The 22,236-nt window shown below is 40.9% G+C and overlaps 1 protein-coding gene across 2 annotated transcripts in view; it reads right to left on the bottom strand.

Moving 5' to 3' along the window:
- wwc3 (WWC family member 3) overlaps nucleotides 1-14,726 on the bottom strand; it is a 29,988-nt gene extending 15,262 nt beyond the window's left edge. For both annotated transcript variants that reach the window (XM_051376020.1, XM_051376023.1), the window contains exons 1-4: nucleotides 14,076-14,726; nucleotides 2,543-2,652; nucleotides 2,156-2,356; nucleotides 1,627-1,703 (exon numbers count right to left, since the gene is read on the bottom strand). In XM_051376020.1, the coding sequence (XP_051231980.1) occupies nucleotides 1,627-1,703; nucleotides 2,156-2,356; nucleotides 2,543-2,652; nucleotides 14,076-14,221 (534 nt within the window). In that variant the 5' untranslated portion in view covers nucleotides 14,222-14,726. The remainder of the gene's footprint in view (nucleotides 1-1,626; nucleotides 1,704-2,155; nucleotides 2,357-2,542; nucleotides 2,653-14,075) is intronic.
- Nucleotides 14,727-22,236: the final 7,510 nt, after the last annotated feature.

The raw sequence follows: 22,236 nt of genomic DNA, 5'->3' as shown, positions 1-22,236 counted from the left end.
ACCATGACGCACAATGGGCTTCTCTCACCACCACCACCGGCCAAAACTGCTTAGTCATGACTGTTCACATACAGGAATGCTCTGCTATGTTTATACAGAGACATATGTGTGCGTGTGTACGCGTGCACACACACACACACACACACACACACACACACACAGTGGGTAACATACTAAGGCTTCCCGACGGTTTAATACTAAGATTCTATCTGTGACTGTATTCTGTATTAATTCAGTGTTGAATATCAACTTTAAAGGGGCACTCCACCGATTTTCCACATCAAGTTCAGTTTACTCTTCACAGGGAGTGATATTCAGCTTGTAGAAACAGTTGTATAATGTCTTCTGTGGCTCTGGAGGAAAACTTCTGAGGCTTGGGCTCTGAGACTACAAATGTTTAAACAAAAAGCCTGTGTAACAAACTGGGGGTGTGGAGTTTGAAAGATGTAAGCCTTTACCAGGCAGGGAAGGATGCTGCTTGGTGCATTATGGGAAATGTGTTTTGGGGGACTAGATCCATCTATGGATTAATTAATTCTGAGGCTTTTCTGACCATTGTTTTTAAAAATCTGTATCTTGTAAGGCTGCCAACTTTATGGAAGTCGCTGGAGTGCCCTAAATGATTTAGTCTTAATAACAATTCTAAGCAAACTATAATTCAAAAGTCACTTCGGTATTTGTTTTTTGGGGGTTTTGTTTATGTTACATGAATTAAATTTGTTAAATAAAGTAATTTTGCATACGTCTGACAAATTGTGAGGAGCTAAATGCTAACATTAGCATGCTAACATGCTCACAATAACAATGTTTCAGATAACATTTGACATGATTTGATTTGCTGATCATCACTAAACACAACACAGCTGAAGCTGGAGAGAATGTAATTAATTTCACTGATATTTGGTCATCAACCAAAATATTGGACAAGCTGACTTTTAATCAAGCGAAATCATCATGTCAACATTTCACAGGAACAAAGTAACTACAACTCGAGGGACCGTGAATGTCATATTGATTCCAACCCTACAAATGTTTACCAAAGATTATACTGACATTTATAGAAATAAAAATCACTGCTCATCATTTTTATTGGAAACATGACTCGGCTACTTCATATCATCAATGTTGACTTGTGGGCGTGGCTTGTCAATGACGAGTTGATAAAGAGTGTATACGTAACAACCGGTCATCATCAGATAATAAGGGACAATTGTCACACACTGTGTCATACAATCCGCCCCAAAAAACATATATCTCTCTTGTACCTTTGCAGCAACACGGGCTTTGAATTTTTCCAGTTAACAAAATGAATTAGATGAATTATCTGTAATTTCTACAGTAACAAATTAAGTCCTACTCATCTTTTCAGTGGAACACTCGAGGTTAAACTGTCCCTGATCCAGGAAACACCCTCACCCATGTGACTGATCTCAGAGAAATGTCCTACTTGGCTCTGTGAGTCAGTGACCTAGCCTCTGCCTGACCCATTGATGATGATCTCATCCTCATCCTCTCGAGGCCCCGGGCCAGAGCCACAGTATCCTGTAGGGGCCACACCCCAGCCCCCTTTTCTACCCAAAAGGGCCCCTCGCTGCAGCCCATTGTTCTCCTCCGATAATGACTTACCCGCTCTCGTCTACAAGCTATTTCCACTTTTATTTGGTCAGGGTCGTATTTCGCATTGGAGGACGAGCCGGAGAGCGCTGTGAACACATAAAAACAAAGGAGACAGAGGGATCAGCAGTTAGTTGATAGTGATGATTCTAAGGTTAACTTGTAATACTGAGAGTTAAAGGGGGATCCGATGTCGTCTCCCAGCCTTTGCTCGCTGCGGACGCCCCCTGGACGCTTTGTGTGTGACAGCTGGCTGGAGTCGGAGGGTAAACTGGGTGGAGGTGGATAAAAGGGAGGGTGGGGTGAACCAGGGATGGGGATTTGGAAGATTTTCTATAGATCTGCACCCCCACCAGTTCCTGAAGGGACATCAACAGTATAGCACACCCAGGCCAGATAATTAGGTCAGCTAAGGTCAGGTTTTCTGTTGTCATGGAGCATTCCAGTTTACACTTCTCTCATCCTTTCATCCTTTTGTTCCATGTATGTCCATGCGTATTATTTTGATTATGAAACACAGCTGGATGTTAGTGTGTCTTACTGCTAGTGATGGAGCGGTTGTCCTCAGAGAGCTCGTGGAAGAGCAACATTTCCTGCTGAGCCAGCTCCAGACGCTGCTGCTTGACCAGGTACATCTCTTTTTTGGCTTTGAGGGCCTCCTGGGCCACCACAAGGTACTCCTTCAGCATGCGCTCCTGCTCCTGCCGCCATTGAGTCCGCGGGTTCTCAATCTGGGTGGTCTCTGACAACAGGACACAACACAAGTGACTCATAAGGAAATAATCCTCATCAGGAAAGTCCTGAGGTAGCGTATTTGAGACATTCAGCTGTCATTTCTCCAGTGTATTACACAGCGAAGTCTGTGTTCATGTATTTCATACCAATTTTGTTTTTCTAAGTGCTTGGAGACAAATGGGGATGTACTCACTGTTGATGTGGTCGATGTAGTAAACTCCCACTTGTTGGTCATAAACCTCCTCCCACCCGAGAGGCAGTTCATCTCCAACACAGTCGGCAAACGTCAGCGGTTTGGTGATCCTGAAATGATTTAAAATCTATTCAACGCAACAGCAAGGAAGGCACATGTGTACTCTGATATCAGCTTAAAAAATAGTAACATATACAGCATCTAAGTTAACTGGATTTTACATACCCATACAGAAATCTGATCTTCCACATTATGTAATTTCCCCTGTTAGCATTAACTGGCCTACAGGGTGCTTCGCTCCATTTATCATGTTTATAAAAGATGTTTTCAGTGTTAATCGAGGGGAAAGAAGCAAAAAGTAAACATTCATTCTAAAGAATATTCTCTCCCGCAGCACCCTCGACATTAAAACAAAAAAAAGTTTCAAGACTCATAAAGAGAAACCTTGTCGCAATTTAACCATTTATCCAGAGTGATCTTTTCAAAATCTGCCCTGTTAGGACTATTTGGTTACAATACATAGTCTAAGTACACATCTCGTTTCACAGCACAAAAAAAACAATGAATTAAGTTTTTATACGCCATGAATACATAAAGGTCATTTCTATGATGAAGTATAAAATAAATTATTTCTGAAAAAAAATGTATCGAGCATTCAACGGCAAACTTTCAGCTACCATACAAAAAGAAAAAAAAGAAGAAACAAAGAATATCATAATTTTTTATGAAAAAACAAACAAACATAAAGGTTAAACGTAATTAAGAGGAAGAGATTCATCAACCGAGGCGGAGCTTTATCTAGCTTGAAACTATTCTTCCTATGTTGACGACTGTCAGATTTACAAGCTTGTGCGTTTACATGGTTACAAAGGTGTTCAGTTCAGTGCTCCTTGGGGAAGGAGCAGATCAGTCCAGGAAGTCAGCTGAGAGAATATCATGGTCTCAAGTGCTGTTCAGTCTTAATAAACTGTGAATTAATGCCTGCAGACTATCACAAGACATTTCATGTACTAAAAACCTCAATGCTTGAACCGGATCACACTGACCTAAGTGTGTTGAAATATCACAACCCAACGGCTACAACTGCCCAACAAAGCCAAAATGCAGTAACTGCACATTAAGTCAAACTTCAGTTGAGAAGAGAAACTGGTATGACAGCATGTTAAATGGGCAGTCACAACAAAACCAAACAGTCAACTACAAAGCTAATGCAAGGGAGCCAAATCCTGTTAAAGCTAGCAGGAGATAATGACGGCTAGCACGGACTAAAGCTTGCTGGTTGTTCTGCCATTTTTTCTCAACTTCTTTAGAAATGAGTGTTGTGTGCTTGGATGTCAGTAAAATGTGAGTTCATATTTAAATTTAGTCCTGTTAGTCAGACGTCAGAAGTATAAGGTATATGTGATTAGATAAATATACAATATATGCATGTAAGTATGACAGAGTTTAGATGAATCAGTGTGAGATCCCTGGAGTACATTTAATGACACACAGTCATTAACTGTGTAAGAGTCAATACACAGCCTATACACAACCTATTCATTTCATTGGTAAAAATACAAGGGCTTTCTTTTTAAATTTTAAAATTTTAAACAGAATTGCTGCGGTATAAAAGTGATTTTCATAAAACTATCCTTAAACATTATTAATCTGCAGGGGTTAAATGTCCCCGATAAAAGACTGCCAAAGTGTAATGATTTATTAAGCCGTGTGTGTAGATGTTGGCCCCATCAGCACACACACTGTGTCAGGCTGTAACAGTGATTATGACAGGGCAGAGCTAATGACATCAGGCTGATATATAACTGACTCCACTAATCTACACAAATCAGTGAGCTGTGAACCAGTGGGTCTGATGACAGCAGTACATACAGTAACTGTCTGATTACCATCAATCAGCACAGACAAAAGTGGGGTCCCGTGGCAGTGACCCCCTTCCACCACAGTATGCACACAATGTGTGCATGAGTCCTGATTCTGGCGAAGTATGCATACAATGAAGGGACAGCCTGGAGAGAGGAGCTGAGGCATTCTGCACCACATTCCTCAGGAGACGCAGCAGTTCTCGGCTCTGGACAAACTCACTTCACTAAGTCTTTACTTTAGTTCTTCAGTTTGGTTGCAGTGACATAGTTTTAAGGCCAAATGCCTCCAGCACTGAGACACATGCTGATGATTCAAATTTGTAGGCAACACAAAGGTACTCCCACTTTCTCAAAACAACTTTATTGTGCGGCATATCAACAATATCTAAAAAGATTTTAGCTGCACTTGTTCATTTTACTGTCAGAGCCTTCAGTGTGTTGTAATGCGAATGATAAACTGTTAAAATAGGTTCTTTTTGGTGTATGTATTTCTATTTGCACATACTGAAAATAATCCTAGTCGATGATGAATCACACAGGCTTGTGAAAAACCTTCGACAATGCCTCAGATTCAATGAACTCCCTTTGCATTTCACACATTTTTGGGAAATTCTACAGGCTTTGTCACTGGTGTGCAGCATTGCATATATGCATCCTATAATAAATGAAAGATAAGGTACTCCCCCACCCACCTCACAAAAAAACAACAACCTGAGTAAGATGAAATATACGTACTGCAAGGAGTTTTTCACTGGTTCCGAAACAAATATTTAATACGATACCTCTGTATGACCTGCATAAACAAAGAAGACCATCAGCCAGAGGACTATTCCTATATAGTTAGTCTTATTATCTGCCACCGGGCGGATTCGGTTAAATTCTCCTTTAAATCAATGAAACAAGACACTGGAAACACTATTTCACAATGAATTTTAATATTTAAAATTCTAACATAACATCCTGAGATAAAGACTATTGTGGGACTTGCAACTAAAAATTATTTCCATCGTCAGTCAATCCAACAATTACTTTGTCACAAAATAGTGACAAATATTCAGAGAAAGCCAGCTGTGATGTCAGACACTGCCGCAAATCATCACATTAGAGAGAGGAGCCAGAAAATGTTAAACATCTTTAACTGGAAAGTGACTTAGTTGGGCATTACATTTATGTCAATTGACTAAATAAGTGAGTACTAACCTTTTTGGCTTGTGACCATGTAAAATGATACAAAGTCAACTTCCAACCTCTCATCAAGATTACATATTGCATTGAGTTGTTAGCACTAACTCTGAGCTTCGTCAGAGTTAATATGAATCATTTTAAAGGTCTGACACTATTCAATAGAGAAAGGAAAGTACACATAACTATGGAGCAGAATGTTTTTATTCTTCTTTCATAACTTGTTGATCATCCCAACTCCTTAGATATATCTTGTGACCCCCTTGGGGGGCGGTCTTGACCTCAGCTTGGGATCCACTGGATAAATCAATTAATTGCCTAATCATTTCAGCTCTACATCACCCACCCCTACTTGCAAGAAAAAGCACAATAGAGTCCCACATATTCCCCTAAAAACAACTGTCTAGACAAGCAGCCATGTCCTAAATAAATACACATATGCTACAGTGACAGCGTAAAAAGATTCTCACATGAGCCACGTGCATACAGCCAGACACAAGGAGAACAAAGCAAACACAAGCACACTCCCCACCGGCTCCTGCTTTAAGTGTTTGTTAAAGGTAAACAAATGTCAAGACACTAACTGCACATGTCAATACTTAAAAAACACTCAGAGGAAAGTCACACCTTTTGCAGTCGGGTTTTATGTAAATACTGACTGAAGGAACCGCGACGGGAAGAAGAGGCATTAAAACGGTACAGAATCATGTGAAAAATAAGCACATACAGTAGTTCTGATATATTTCGGACAGAGTCAGAACAGTCGTAAAAACAGTGGGGATGGATGGGAAGCTATGTTGCGTCAGAGAGTTCAGCCCTGAACTGCCCTTCGACCTCCCCAGAGAGAGGTAGACAGAGGGAAAAACATGTCCTCTCAAAGATCTGAATCTGAATATCTGAATGTTTGGTTTGTTACGCAGTCTTGTGACAGCAGCCTCTGTTTTTCCAAGTCATGTCTTGGTCTTGGGAGACTCTGTAACCACTGCTGCACAGCACAGCACCCTCACACAGAAGAGGACACACAGCAGTAATCTGATGACATACATTTAGAGGAGGACTCAGCCAGAGTAACGTAAAACTAAAAGAAGCCGTCCTTGGTATAGGAGCCTTTTTGACTGGACCCAGTGAACAGTATGAAATCTGCACTCTAAAGCAAAACATGACACATTTTTATGATCATTTCTGTTAATCAGCTATTTCCCCCCCAGTCAAACTCAGTCAGAGAGAAAGAACTGCATCATTCCTCTGTCAAACTGACACAGTGACCCTGGGTAAACCCGTGTCTGCTGACACTGAGAATCGGTCAACAACATGGATTACCCAACAGAGTCTAATGCAGGTCTGGCACTGCTCTGCTCTGGTACATAAGGCGAAACACTGATTTCTATAATAACTTTATTACTATGGGCTTATCATAGAGCTCCAATAGGATTACAGTGACTCTATAGCTGGTGCTGGCAGTGATTATTGAAGAGTTTTTAGCCTCACAGAGCCCCTAGCACGGCTGTACACTCTATTTTTTTTTTTTCCATTAATTTTTTATTTATATGACTTTGCTTGTTCAGAGAGGCTAATGAGTTTCAATGATGATGCTCTAAATAAAATCTCAAGCATTGCTCTGTAAATATGCATATGGAAACAAAAGAAATAGCACAACATACCAGAAAACCACATCAACATAATGAAAATGGTTAGAAATAATTTAAAGCATATATAATGTGTAATAAATACATGACATTATTAAGTGGGGCCAATGTTTTGTTCTGAAATTTTACACATTCTCCAGGATCCTCTTTCAATCTAAGAGGAAACAGAAAATGAGACAGGTATCTGAAATAGAAAAAACAGAGACTGACAGAATGACAAGCATGTTCAGCTGTGGAGGAATGAAATGCTGTAGGGCCTGCTCGCGTCTCACAACTTCCCAGCAAAATATATTTAGTTGTCAAAGACATTTGCTAATTCTAGAATAATCTGTGCCATCCTGGGTTGTCCCAGAGGATATTTCTATCTGTAGCAACCCGCTTTTGCCTGGCGACGGGCTGCTGCATGGGAAAGGCATGTGAAACTGGAGTCTGGGCCACTGGACCTAGTCTGGTGTGGACATCCCCACCAGCTCCTCAACTTTTGTTGCTCTGCTACAACAATATGCAAATGAAGATGTGACAGTGGAGTCTGCATTACGCAAAACCTGCCACTCCATGTTGTATTCAACTATGGAGCTAAAGAAGCCAGATGTTAACACATTGGATTTTAGTTACTTTCCCTCAGCTTGACCACAATATCATTGTTTTCAAGCAGCTAACTAAAACTCAAAGGCACTCCTGCTGCTGCTGTTGCTGCTGTCCTTCATACAGTTCAGTCAGTTCATATTAAATTAAAAGACGTGTAGCTGATTACGCCACTAAATGTGTTAATTTAGACAAGTTGTCGCCATAACCCAGCGCAGTCTCCCCAGTGTGGGAGTGCACATGGGATGAATTTTTGACACTGATGTTTAATCGTGTGATGGATCACTGTATAAATAAACCAAACACTAGTGTGATAAAACATCCAGAGTCAATCACGGAAGAAGACTGCTCGCCTCAGGAAGAAATCACTGCAACAAACTTATCCAACTGAAAGTCTTTTATCATCCCAGTGAGCCAGCTGCTGAAGTATACAAATAAGAATTAAGGCTTGACCTCTGCATGATAAGCATGGCATATGTGACCAGAAAAACAACAAATGTGATGACACCGACTCAGTGTCCTATACGGGCATGAGGTGATAACAGAGAATTCTGCATGTTCCCATTTTAACTGCGATATGCAGCACAAATACCACCTGCTTTCATTCTCATATTGTTAGCTCTTCTCTGGAGGGGGTGACAGACACAGTCTCGGAGAAAAAAAAGGCCACAAGTGTTGTTGGTCTACAAATTCCTTTCTGCGTTAAAAAAGAAATGTGAAAACAACTTTGGGAGGAATGTCATTTATGTCCAGGGCCTGGTGCAGCGTTTCAGAGCAAGGCCTAAAGCAGCTGACAGACGGACACCCGCTTCTCCTATTATGTGTTGAATCTTATAGAAATAGGTCTCCTATAAGTAGACCGACATCTCTGTCTCTGTACACATTTAGAAGGCGTCTGGACACATGGGAAGGGCTTGTCTTATTGTGAGTGAAGCAGAGCTGGGCTCACTGTCATATCTGCGATCAGGGCTAGAAGGGCTGCTTATTAACTTAATATCAATCAAAGACGTAAATAAAACAGCTCAAATGCACAACACTTTGAGTAAAAAAAGTCACAGTCACTGAGAAGAGTGTAGGATCCTGACCATAATCACTTTTATACAAGCATACAACTGCTCTCAATTCACTGATAATCTTCATAGTAATGAAGTGTGATGATGTATCTTCTTTTTATAAGGAGGCTGTCTCACATACGGCTATATTAGGATTCAAAGTATTCAAGTCTAACACGTGTCTGTTTAAAAGTAGAGTTGACCACAATACCTCATCAACAAATGGTAGCACTTTATTTTAAAGAAATAGTTTCAAGATTTTGGGAAATACACTGTTTTGTTGAGCGTTAGATGAGAAGATTGTTACCACTCAAATGTCTGTAGCTTAAATATGCTACAGAAGCTACAGCCAGCACACCGTTAGCTTAGCTTTGCATAGACTGGAAACTGGGGGAAACAGCTAGCCTGGCTCTGTCCAAACCTAAAAAATTCACCGACCAGCACCGCTAAGGCCACGCTCACATGGACAGTAGCCCTGTGTGACATAACGCAGCCTTCCTGTTCATTTATAAAACCCAAAAAACTATGTTGTTTCTGAAATGAAGGCACCACATTTACTAGCGTATCCCCATGTTTGCGGTAGCTTCATAGCTACATGACAGATGTATCATTTTTCTTATTGAACTCCCAGCAAGAAAGCAGATTAAGCAAATTCCCACAAATGCTGAACTATTCCTTTAAAGCCACATTATAAACAACTGTAAGCAAGCTGATATAAATGATTTGTTTTGTGTTTTTAATGCATTTTTTTAAGAACTGTAACTCCTAATGTGAAGAACCCATAACTGCATGCTAGTGTATAAACAGGTAATATATGAAAGTACAATATAACACACTAAATATTAAATAAATCTTCATCTGCTCACAACTACATTATAGAGTATTATAAGCGTTATATATTGCTTATAAATGCTAAACTGAGGGTGTTCCCAAACTGTCTCATTTCAGAATGAGCACACTAAACTACAAGCCCATGAAAAGCTGCTGAAGTACAGTAAAAAGAGATTTTTTAGTTCTTTCTAACCTCTTACTGTTTGAGATTTGAAAGCTATGACAAGCTGTAAAGACAAACACAGTAGAGCCAGAGTTGTCAACTACATCTTTCTTTTTGAATAAGAATTGTGCAGATGTGAGGAACGAAAAAAAACAAAACAATGGTGGCCCAGAGCTCGAGGTTGGTCCACCGACTCTGGCATGTCCTGTTTAGGTAGCATTCTTCACAATATACACATAAAACACAAGCAACCTACAGTCTGACTGCTGAATGGAGCTCCCTCAGAAGGGGCATCAACACACAGCATAGAAGGACTGATACAAAGCAACAGCTAGGCAATTAATGCATCTTTTTATTGTTGTAAAGTATCGATAATGAGTTGGGAAAGCCGGACATCAAAGGGAATAATGGCCGTCAACGTAACTGCTGGAAGAAAGAGGTTTGAACTTCCAGAACAAGGAGTGAGGTGAAAGTTGAAGACCAACATATTGTGTGCTCATGAAAAAGAACACAGAAAAAACATAGGGCAAAATGACACTGGATCAAGCAATGGCATGTTTGCAACCTCCCCCCACCAAAAGACAAAAAAGAGCCATCATAATGAAAACACTGGGGGAAGCAAAATAACAGCGGGGTTCAGCGCATGTGAATAACCTTTCGGTGCTGGAAACACAGCTCACCCTTTCCAGAATAATTGAATTTGGTGTGCTTTGTGACCAAGTATAAAGGCCTCCCTTTGCTGAGCGGCAGGCCGGCCATGGCTGTTGCATAACAGAGCTAATAAAGGAGGCCTACAGGGCCCAGGATGGAGAGGAGGAGGCAGACACGTGGGAACTGCCTCTGTTCTGCTGCTTTGTCTGGGGCCGCGAGCAAGCAGAGCCCCTGGGCATTAGTGTAGGCATGCCTAACATTACGCTCATTCCACAGTAACAAAAAAGCCCCACAGACCCGCTCGGCTTATCTGCAGTAGCTGGCAGGGCTGCTTGAGGTATCCACCGTCCTCAAAATGATCATCAGGAGTGAACGCAAGGAGTACTGAGGGATGTAGTAGAGGGTTTGCAGAGGTTTTCATTTCCCTCTTTGTGCTTGAAAGACAAGTCATATCATGGTGAGGCCAGTTTGGTCATCTGCACGCCGTGTGTTGAGAGATGCTCCATCAGTTTCCCAGGTATCTGCGCACTGCGTTCACTTTTCACTACACGCCATTGCTTAACCAACACAGCTCTACCCAGCCTCTCCACCACCCGTAGACGTCCAATGTGCCAGCGGGAACTAACTTGGACTCTGGCTGATATGCAGCTCCGTTACAGCACATCATGATCATCATTGACAATTATGTTTGAGCTCAATGGCTCTTGTGTTTTAGTGATTAGGCGATAATTCACAGCTGACACGCCTCTCCGCGGGTCAGCAGACTCGAGGCTCGCGCACACGTCGGACAACCCTAGCTGCGAGCTGTACGACACGTCAGATCACAGTACCTGCACTCGGCACCGCTACACAAGGTGTTCACACAAACTGAGCTTTTGTTTCTTGAGCGTCAGGAGTTCAAGAGGAGCTCCTGAGGCCTTTGTTACACTTCAAACACAGATCATATTATGCCCAAAATATGGAGGCTTTGATTCCTGCAGCTAAATAAGGCATGTTTCAGTCCCCTAAAACTTCACATCTGTCCTGCCAGTCTCTGACACAAACTACCAAGGTCCAATAAACACTGAGCCCTCTAACTGGGTGACATTTTCTAAATCAGTCATCAGCTCAAGAGTCCACTTAAAGTAATCAAAACTAAGTGCAGCTGAAACAATTAGTACATTCACTGATAAGCTGATTGACAGAAATTAATTGACAATTAATTAATAGCCAGTTTTAAAGCAAAAATTCTAAATGGCTTCTCAAACATTTGTTTTCATTGTCTGATCGTAAAAATTGAAGATCTTTGGGTTTGGGCTTCAGGAACAGTGTGGAGGATTTACTGGAATCTAGCGGCACATAACATACGGAAAACACAAACGCCCTTATTCAGAGTCAGTGTTTGGTTTGTCCATCTGGGGCTACTGTAGAAACATGGCCGTCCAACATGGCGGATTACATAGAAGAGGACCCTCTGTAGATAAAAACGTCTTATTCTAAGGTAACAAAACCACAACAATTCTTATATTCAGCTTCTTATATATACAATGAAAACATACCTATGAATATTATATTTTGGCCAATAGATCCTCCTAAATGTTACACACTGGGCCTTTAATATCAGTCAATAATATGACCATCAACAAGCCGTCAAACAATGACCAACACCATTGCCGTACTTGTCACTGTCTGGTGAGCTTAGAGTACAGCGTAGAGTCTGCACCCAACTACATTTGGATCATTCTTCTGATTCCATGTAAAACATCTCAAGAATCTGATCACAATCACTTCTCAAGTGTCTGGCTCGTAGCTCACGTACCAGTACGTCACACTCAGTTCAAGCCTGTAATTCATGATTATGAGGGCCTATAATAACATGTGGTAGATACCCAACAACAATCCTTAAACTATCAGCCTTTGATTTCAGTTGTACTTAAACACAGAAGCTGTCATACACGCTTATCATCGCTGCATTCATCTCTCTGCTGCTGCCATCCATATCATGCCTGAGTGCCATGCAAACAGTCCTTTTATCTGCAGCTGATGGAAAGAACTACATTTTTAAGAGCGGCAACACTGACTGAATAGCTGACACCTTTTTGTATCTGTTGCATGTTAGCAGAAAGTCGGCTTTAGGGCTTTAGTGATGTGATTTATTGGAAAGTCAGTATCAGGTGGTGACAGTAGACATTCCTCTGGCCGAGATAACCTATAAATCACTGAGCAGCACCAGAACAAATGCAGAAAACATTCTTTAGTCATGCAAACCTAAAAAAGAAAAACCCAGATCCCCCTGACGACTATAAGATCTTGTGAAACTGCTATCAGCTTCACATAACAATGGTTAATCAAGGAGGGGGCCTTCAAGGAAATCAGGTTTTTCTTATCTAGATTACATGCAGCTCCTACATTCCCACTGCTTAAATCAGGTGCAAGAAATCTGGTTTAAAATCTTTTGAGACAGAAAGAGACGGAAATTCAGACTCATGTCTCCGGCCGCACTTGGAGTGTTGTTTTTGTCAGGCGCTGTGAATTTCTGCCTTTTCCTCATAATGCAGCAGAGTTAAAATACTTGCTATAATTCTCAGTAATCTCGCAAAGTCTGCTTTGAATGCCTGATTGAGCCCGATTCTGAGTTGGTGAAATCCCAGTCCCCACAAAAGCACATCCTTGCAGCTTTCCCAGTGGCCCAACTAGCATTCCTGACATATTTTCACAAAGATTTCTGGGAGTTGGAGTTTAAAGCTCTCACTGTACTATGCTCCATTCTTAAATCCAGTGAAACGCACACAGTATGGGTCATTTTGGGATGAACTACAACATTATAGGGTAGACTTCAGAGCTGTGCTTGACACACCGCTGGACTGGATGTGTCTTTGTATGAAAAGGAAAGGGGAGCTGGATAACAATAGCTCAGTGTATTAGGTGTGTGAATCAGGAATGTGTCAGGTCACTGGAAGTCATAAATCTACTGAGTTTACTGATGTCTGAATAAATGAGACAGACCTTAAGTTTCCTCTTCTAGGAAGAAGAGACAGATCAGTAAACACTCAGGGGACCAGGCTGACGGGATTTGTATGTGTTGTACAGTTTCTTACTGAACACAGGCAGATGAACTCCTGAAACACAACAAACCGGAAAGGCTGAGCTGCAGTCTAACTCCATGTCAAAGACCTGTCAGGCTTTTAAACACACATATTACCGGGAAAAGTATCAATGTGAGCAGCTGCACGGTGGGTGACCATGGGCGTTACATCCCGTGTTTGCATGGGAACTTCTTCAAGAGGTGGGGAGGCCACAACTGCTGCCAAATCTCATCTGATTCATTGGTCGTGGCAACAATGTGCACCGCAACCGTATGTCACATTAAAGGGAATGAAGACTATGTATTGCCCTGACCCCAAAAACAAAACTGCCCTCGCTTGTAGTCGTTGCCCCCTTCCTCCCTCCCTCCCTCTCCCCGGCCGCCCTGGCATCTCCTCCGGGGACTGACGGTGGTTTGTTAGGGGAAGTTGTTGAATTAAAATTAGTTTGTGTGAGTGTGTGTGTAATCCCAGTACTCCCAGGCCTTTAGCATACCTATCTCTGGGGTCAATCCATGAAGTTTGCCGGGTGTTGTGGTCGATAAAAAACACTCTGCCATCGTAATCCCGGGCTTCCTCCCAGCCCGCGGGCAGCGGCAGCTCCGAGCTCTCTCTCCGCTTACCGCCGCTGACCCACGGCATAGCGTCGGGATGGTGAGAGGGCTGGAGCCCTCTGCCCTGCTTTTATCCCCCCGAAAAAGTCGGTCTTCACTGCATTACAACAAACTCTACCTCGACGCACTTGTCGGCGCAAACAATGGAGACGCAAATACAAAACTTTCCACCGAGGTTGTCCGATGAAAACGTCCCGCTGGAGGTACATCCACGTTTCTTCTTACTACCCCCCTAAAACCAGTACCGCAGCGCTCTCACGGTCCTCGGTCCTCCATGTTCGCCTCCTCCACCATATTTCATTCCTCCGTGTCCATATTCGGGTTGAGCGGATTTGCATAAACGGTCGGACGTACGACTGAGCGAGCTCCTCTGTCCAATAGGGAAACTTCAGAGCTCAACACTTTCATTAAAGCGTACTGTCGCTGAGAAAACAAGATTTATAAAACGGATTTAATGCTGTACCTCCATGACGGCTGCAGTGGTGGATAAAAGAGGCGACTGCGGTCAAGCAAGCCGACACATCGTGAACGACGGTCAAGCCAGCCGACCCAGTTTTTTGATGTACGTGATTATAGTAGCTTACGGTAATAGCGTCTCAGAACTGGTTTCAAAATAAAAGCCCGTCAAAGTGTCAAATATGAGACTAATTACATATGATTTGGGATTCAATTTAAAAGGAAACGCCCTGTTATCAAAGAATAATTCCACTTCAGGGTTATAGTATGCGACCCCATAGTGTGACCCAGTAAGTTTCAAGACATTCTGATAGATGTATATTTTTTAAACCCTATCCATGTAAAGATTTCTGATGTACAACATGTTCTATGTATTATTAAGAGTTCTAGTTGTGACATCAAATTATAAATACTTATCTTTTGCATGCCTTTAAAAGCAATTTCTAAATTCTATCACTTTGACAGGCTTTTAATTTGAAACTATACATCAGAATGTCTTGATGCTTACTGGGTCACACTACGGGGTCGCATACTATAACCCTGAAGTGGAATTATTCTTTAATAACAGGGCATTTCCTTTTAAATTGAATCCTAAATCATATGTAATTAGTCTCATAGTTGACACTTTGACGGGCTTTTATTCTGAAACCAGTTCTGAGACGCCATTAAATACCATTAATTATTATCAGTATGTGAAAAACGGGTCGTCACAGTCGTTTACAGGAGTTCAACTTTAATTTAAATCCACTGACAACTCCCCCTGAAGAGACACAAACCGGGTTTGTTGTTGACTGCAGGGTTTTTTAAGTGGTACAGCAGCGCCACCTGGTGTCCTATATATATAATTTACAAGACCACCTACCCACTGTAGACATTACCGTTTACATACACCGTGGATCAATAAGACCCTGGTTCACTGAGGACATTTCCACTTGTCACAGCAGGAAAAACACATGTTTAAATGATAACAATAAAAATGTCTGCGCTCCATTCAAGTGAGCTAAAGTACATTTACTCAAAAACTGTAAACTACTTTACAGGACCAATCCAGATACAATTTAGAAGCAGTTTTACTTAACAATATATTTTATACTACTTTATACTTTACTATTCAGAGGGAAATATTACACGCTTTACTCACAATTTATCTGACAGATATAGTTACAGCTCACTTTTAAAGCTGTCAGACTGTACAGAGAAATGTATGTATATAAAAATAATATATTGAGATTAACAGTATGTAGAGTTGCATTGATGTAACATTGAGATGCTTTGATGTTAACTTTGAAACAAGTGGTCAATGATATTATCTAATATAATTATTATATGAGTATTATTATATTCAAACAACAGCCCTGAATGGATGGAGGAACGTAATGTGTGCTTATTATATTATCCATTTAATATCACTTATTTAATAATTTAAAGATGATTTATCCTGCTCACTTTGTTGTAGTATATGTGCTTTGACAACAAACCTCATCCAAACCTTATAAGGTTTACAATTGAAATATTACACCTACAATAGCCACAGTGACATTATAAACTGAGGTAAACTTACTTATGCTAATGTTATTTCTTATAATATTGATTTCAGGGCAGAACTCCTCCTGTGTTTATTGAACACACTGAACCACTTCCTGCTTCCAGATATGAAGAACCAGGGAGATAGCCTCCTGAATATGTGGCTGGGTGATTATTATTATGATTATCTCAGTCAGTTTGCCTCCACCTGTTGCTACGAAAGGACTGAAAACACTGTTGATACTGTAGCTGTCATCTATCTCTTTCACAGAGTGCGTTGGTGGTGTTTTTTTACAAATACAAATAGCAGCTATTTATTGATCTCATTTCATATTAGAATAGTTGTTTATTTGGCATTTATTTATTACACTGACTGAATAATATAACTATTATTAATGTACATTAATTAATGTGTTTGTAATTGCTAGAGTTATTATAGTTTTGTATTTTTCATTAGTTTATATTTGATTTAGATGGTTTTCGGTTTAGTTTCATTTAGTTTCTAGAGTTGGTTTGCTCGTTTCAGTTGAATTTTTATTGTTTAAAAATGTTTAGTTTTAGTGTTTTTTAAAATAATAATATGGGGGCTATTTGTCAGGGGAAAATTTAAGATGTGACTAGGTATTACAATAAAAATACACTTTATGAAGGCAACTGACCGTAGAAGACATGAATAAGACATTTGCTGTATATTTTTTAGTTAATCTTAGTTAAGTATGCAATATTGTTTTGGTTTTTGATTTTTGTCTAGTTCCTATTTTCATTTCAGATACTAAATGTTTTTTTCACACCCAGTTTTAGTTTTGAGTTTAGTTTTAGTTAACTAGCCAACAATAACCTTGGTAATTACAGGGGCGGCAGTAGCTCAGTGTGTAGGGACTTGGCTTGGGAACTGGAGGGTCGCCGGTTTGAAATCCCACAAACCAGAATATGGAGTGTGGACTGGTAGCTGGAGAGGTGCCAGTTTCACCTCCTGTGCACTGCCGAGGTGCCCTTAAGCAAGGCAACCTAACCCCAAGAAACTGCTCATCACACCACCATCTCTCTCCCTTTTGCATGTCCACAAGTGTGAAGTGTGTATTTCAGCCTGTGTGTGTGTGTGTGTTAAAATAAAAAAGAGTGAAAAGAAGAATTTCCCCAATAGGGGATTAATAAAGTATATATCTTCTTCTTCTATCTTCTACAGAGAACCAAGATTGAATCTAAACACATTTAAAAACATTAATTATTTTATGTTCACTGTACAAGTTCTTATGTCTGGGAATGTATGTTTGTTCTTTTAAGGTGTTATATAAAGTTTATTCTTTAGCACATTTTACAAAATAATATTTGATTAGCATCTAAGTACTGAATTATTCACTGCATGCGTGTGTGTGTGTGTGTGTGTGTGTGTGCGTGTGTGTGTGTGTGTGTGTGTGTGTGTGTGTGTGTGTGTGTGCGTGCGTGTGTATATAACATAGAATGTTCTGGAGTTCCGTGCCTTTAGATCGAGCTCGATGGCTTCAGGGAGAAAGTTCACCTTTTGATGATTAAGATTTAAGTGATAATGAATTGTTAATGAACAGTTCTGTTGGGGAGATGATGGAAGTTAATTAGTGTGTGAGACTGTGATACAATAACATCTTAAAATGCACCAAGCCCCAGATTTCTATGTGGTCTGTCTGAATGCTGACAGCTTTAATTGGTTTGTCAATTACCAAGTACCATAACTATTTTGAATAACATGTAGATTTATTTTATAGTCTCCTCTCCATGAGAAGTGTGTAAAGATTACTGGTTGCTGAAACCCGATTGTTTGTCTTTCTAGATTTCATCATGTGAGGCAGTGAACGTGAGCTACAGCGATTTGGATGTGCCACTGTTTACATCCGAGAACTTTGCACCAGTGTTCACCTCATTCATACTTCAAATCACAAAAGAGTAAGTCAGAGTCACATGTTAAACACTAGCAGAAATTATATATATTCGTACATATATGTATACACACACTGTTTAAATGTTTGTTTTTCTAACCATTCCTATTCTTCTCTTCCAGCCAGTGGATGTTGGTGGGAGCTGGCAAAATGGATGTAGACATGATAGTTCTACTATCTGACATGTGCCGTGAGATCGTAGAGTCGCTCAGCTTCTTGGTCTTGCAATCTGTGGCACCTCAGATTGAAAGCGGGATGTGTGACCAGACTGCCCAGGACGATGACACTTCCATCACAAGGTAAGTCCAAAGCTTCCAGCCTACACTTGTATGTAGTATTTAGTAACCTTGGGATTATTAGAGTCCAGAATAAAGTAAATGATGAATGCTGTTTCTTTATGCTAGAGGGCGCATTATGTACGTGATATGTAGTAAACCAAGCAGACGTGAGCATCGTATGCTGGGATCAAAAAATACCTCAGCTAAAACCTGATGCCAACAACTCACGATACAGCCACGAGTGAAGTTGATGGCATTTTATGGAAGAAATACTGTTTGTCCTCATGTTTATGAATCTGTATTTGACCGAAGTTGTTGCCAGAGGGTTCCAGATCGCTGCGACTGGAGAATTTGCTTTCTTTTGTTTTATATGATTGAGGACTCCGATTGTTTTTTTTTAGTTGCTGGATCTGCATTCTGGGACAGCGTCGATTCCAACCAGGTTTCCTGTCTGACGCGAAGCAGGGTTAGAGAATATCTGGAATTCTCCATCTTCATCATCTTCCTGAAGATTCATGCCTGGAGCAGATAAGATCTAAGCTGCGCGCAGAAAACATACAAACAATCATACACACATTCTACCCGGGTAGCACATACACACTGAATACACTTGGACGGACATAGATACAAACCAAGCGCTTTGGACTGGACTTTGACGAACATTGATATCAGACAGCAATAAGCTGTAAAGAGACTTTCAGTTCTTTTATTTCTTTTATATATTGGGGATTTGAATCTGAACCGTGATTCCACTTTTTGTTGATTGTGAAAATAAACATCCCTGTGTTTACCTTTTACATTAATCCATCCCTCGCTCCTTGAGTTGAACCTGAGTACAGTAGTCAATTAAGTGTTGTTCTTACTGGGTTACAATATCATACTCAGCCTTGGGAATTTGCTTCACTTTAATTTGTGTGAGGTAATGGGAGTCGAGCAGGAAAGGTCTGATGAATCTGATATACTAAATTGTTTAGTAGCAGCACAAGTGACGGAGAGGGTGAACCGTGAACTGGCTGCAATCAGAGGGTCAACCTCTTCCATGCGGGCAAAGTCTGATGGGTCGGAAACATCCAAACTATCTCCAACTGAAGACATGGTTTTCTATGTCTTCCATGTATTGAGGTCCTTGATCCTTACAGGCATTGAGTCGCCTGAGGATGAAGGATCTCTTTACAGTCTTTCCTCTGAGTTTCTTCCAGTCGAAGTGACAAAGGATGAGGATGACGAGGATGAAGGATCTCTTTACAGTCTTTCCTCTGAGTTTCTTCCAGTCGAAGTGACAAAGGATGAGGATGATGAGGATGAAGGATCTCTTTACAGTCTTTCCTCTGAGTGTCTTCCAGTCAAGGTGACAAACGATGAGGATGATGAGGATGACGAGTCTCCTGAAGAAGGTTCCGGTCCAGACGAGGCGTCGGATGTTGAGGAGTGTAGTGCAGAGGAAGCTGAACCGATCTGCTCTGTATCAGAGCAGGAAAGATCAGCCGTCTCAGGTGGGCAGAGTGTTAAGTGTTCTGCTAGTCCTGCAGAGAAGTTACCACAGAGAGAAAATACGTTCTTTCTCATTGTGTTTCTGAGCAAACTTCTGGACCACATCGCTCACTGCACCAAGACCTCCATATCCGACCTGGACTTTGATGGGCTGTTGGAACATCTGAGAGAGGCTGCGGGAGAGATAAATCCCACTGGAAATGTCCACATTCCCATCTACAAGGAACTTTGTCACGAGTTTGGATCTGCAAAGCTGCTGCAGGCTGCCGTAGTGTCCAGGGATGTGGCTTTTGAAGAAGCTGTTGTCGGGACATTAAAAGCGCAGCTGCACAAGTCCTCGGAAAAAGCTGGCAGCTTTGTAACCAAAGTGAGGAGGTATTTGGCCAGGAGGACAAGCAAAGTTGTTCCAGCCTGTGTGAACACATCGGTGTCTCACAGCGAAGTCAACCACCTGGAGAATGGATCACCACCACAGAGGAAACAGAAGCGCCCCGCCATTATGAGGATGTTCTCTTCCCTCGCCAGGATTCTGAGGAAGCCATTCACGTGTTGAACACGCAAGTATCCCGCACCCAGTCTTTTCACCTAGTAATTTCTTTATCATTTGGTATTCTTGAAAACTGAATTTTTAAAGATGAATACCAAATGAAACTCTTACAAAGGATGTGTCAGATGGTGTTTGAGGAAGTTCAAGATAGACTGACAAAGCTGGAGTTTGTGAGCTTCAGCTCTACTGTCAGATGAGTCTGGTACGACCTAATAAAGACCTCAATAAAGCTAGGGTAGGTACACGTTGGAGAAACTAGCAAGAGGCAGTTAGATTTCTATGTAACGTTACTTTTTACAACAATGTCTATTTAGGTTTTTGTTAACTCTTTATTGATTATGATAGCTAGCTAGTACAGAAGTGTTACACAGTACATCACTTGAAATGTGGCAGATGGTCATGTGGTCTGTTTTTTCTTTGTTTCTGGATATTGTTGTAACAAAGGTCTAATTTGTAAAACCTGAATAATGCTAAGATCACCATGCGTATAAGGTACCTTCATCAGTAACTGGGGACCACTGCCTAACAAAGTCAGTCCACCTTCCCATCATGCAGCAGCAGACACAGAGTCATGATGACTTTCCAGCGCAGTACCTACCTTAGCTTCAAGATTAAAAGAACACATCCTTTTTAAGAGTGAAGGCAGCACGGTGGCTCAGTGTGGCCTCACAGGAAAAGGTTGAAGGTTGGCTTTACAGCCTCTGCCCTTTCTGTGTGGAGTTTGTATGTTCTCCCCGTGTTGACGTGGGTTTTCTCCGGGGTCTCCGGTTTCCTCCCACATTCCAAACACATGCAGCTCAATTGGAAACACTAAATTATCCACACATTTGCATTTGATTCTTAATGTAGACTTTAATAAATTTGGCTAAATATTAAAGGTCTTGTTATAATGTTTTATATGTAGTAGAATAAGAGTCAGTGTACTTTCTCTAGAACATTTGTCAAGGTGAAGGTCAGTCTGTCTGCAGTAAATCTAATCAACCACTAGGTGGTGACACACTCTGTTCACATTGTGACACACACTGACTTACAGGTGCACACATACACAGGTGGGACTCAACTAAAGTACATTTCTCACCTGAAGAGAACATCAGGTGTTCTCTCTTGTCTCAAAATAGCAATGGGTATAGTTATAACAATAACACATCATTTTGATTTTTTAATTTTGATTTGATCAAATTATAACAGTATGTGTCTGTTAAAGAAATTATTAACACAGAATCAAGAAGGATCTGGTTTAATTAATATTCTGAATGTAGGATGTAATGTAATGGAGTATCCAGACATATGAGTATCAAGTGTGAACCTATCATGATGTCACCCATATGTTTGTGGAGAACCGTTTTGAAGCTGCACGTTGGCTGCGCAGTTTTGACTCATCCGTAGTAACAGAATCTAGCTTTGTATTTGATCAGCACTGCCTACTTTAACAGTTAGATCTGAGTTTCGTACGCGACTTTATCATCTATTTTACTCTAGATTAGACTCCATAATTTACTAAAAGAACATCATAATGTATGGAAGACATATTTAGTAACTTTCAAATGTGTGACAATCATTTGCATTATCACAATATTGAAGGTAACTTGAGCCATTGTTTGTGTGACAATGGTGTCCACTGAACTGCTGTCAGCATCCTGTCGCTCTCCGTACACAGTCTGTAGGTGCGAGTGAGCGATATCCCGGACATCGGCCAAAACTGACATACGTAAGACTCAACACTGGAAAATAAATAATACTTATTTGGACAATTACTTCATGCTACTAACTACCTTGCAGCCAAGCCGACCAGCTTAGTTTAGGCTACGTTAGCTAGTTGATGCCCATGGCTTGG

This window comes from Dicentrarchus labrax, unplaced genomic scaffold (genome assembly GCF_905237075.1).
Source record: "Dicentrarchus labrax unplaced genomic scaffold, dlabrax2021, whole genome shotgun sequence".
Classification (NCBI taxonomy): Eukaryota; Metazoa; Chordata; class Actinopteri; family Moronidae; genus Dicentrarchus; species Dicentrarchus labrax.
This window is presented reverse-complemented; position numbering and strand designations above follow the sequence as displayed.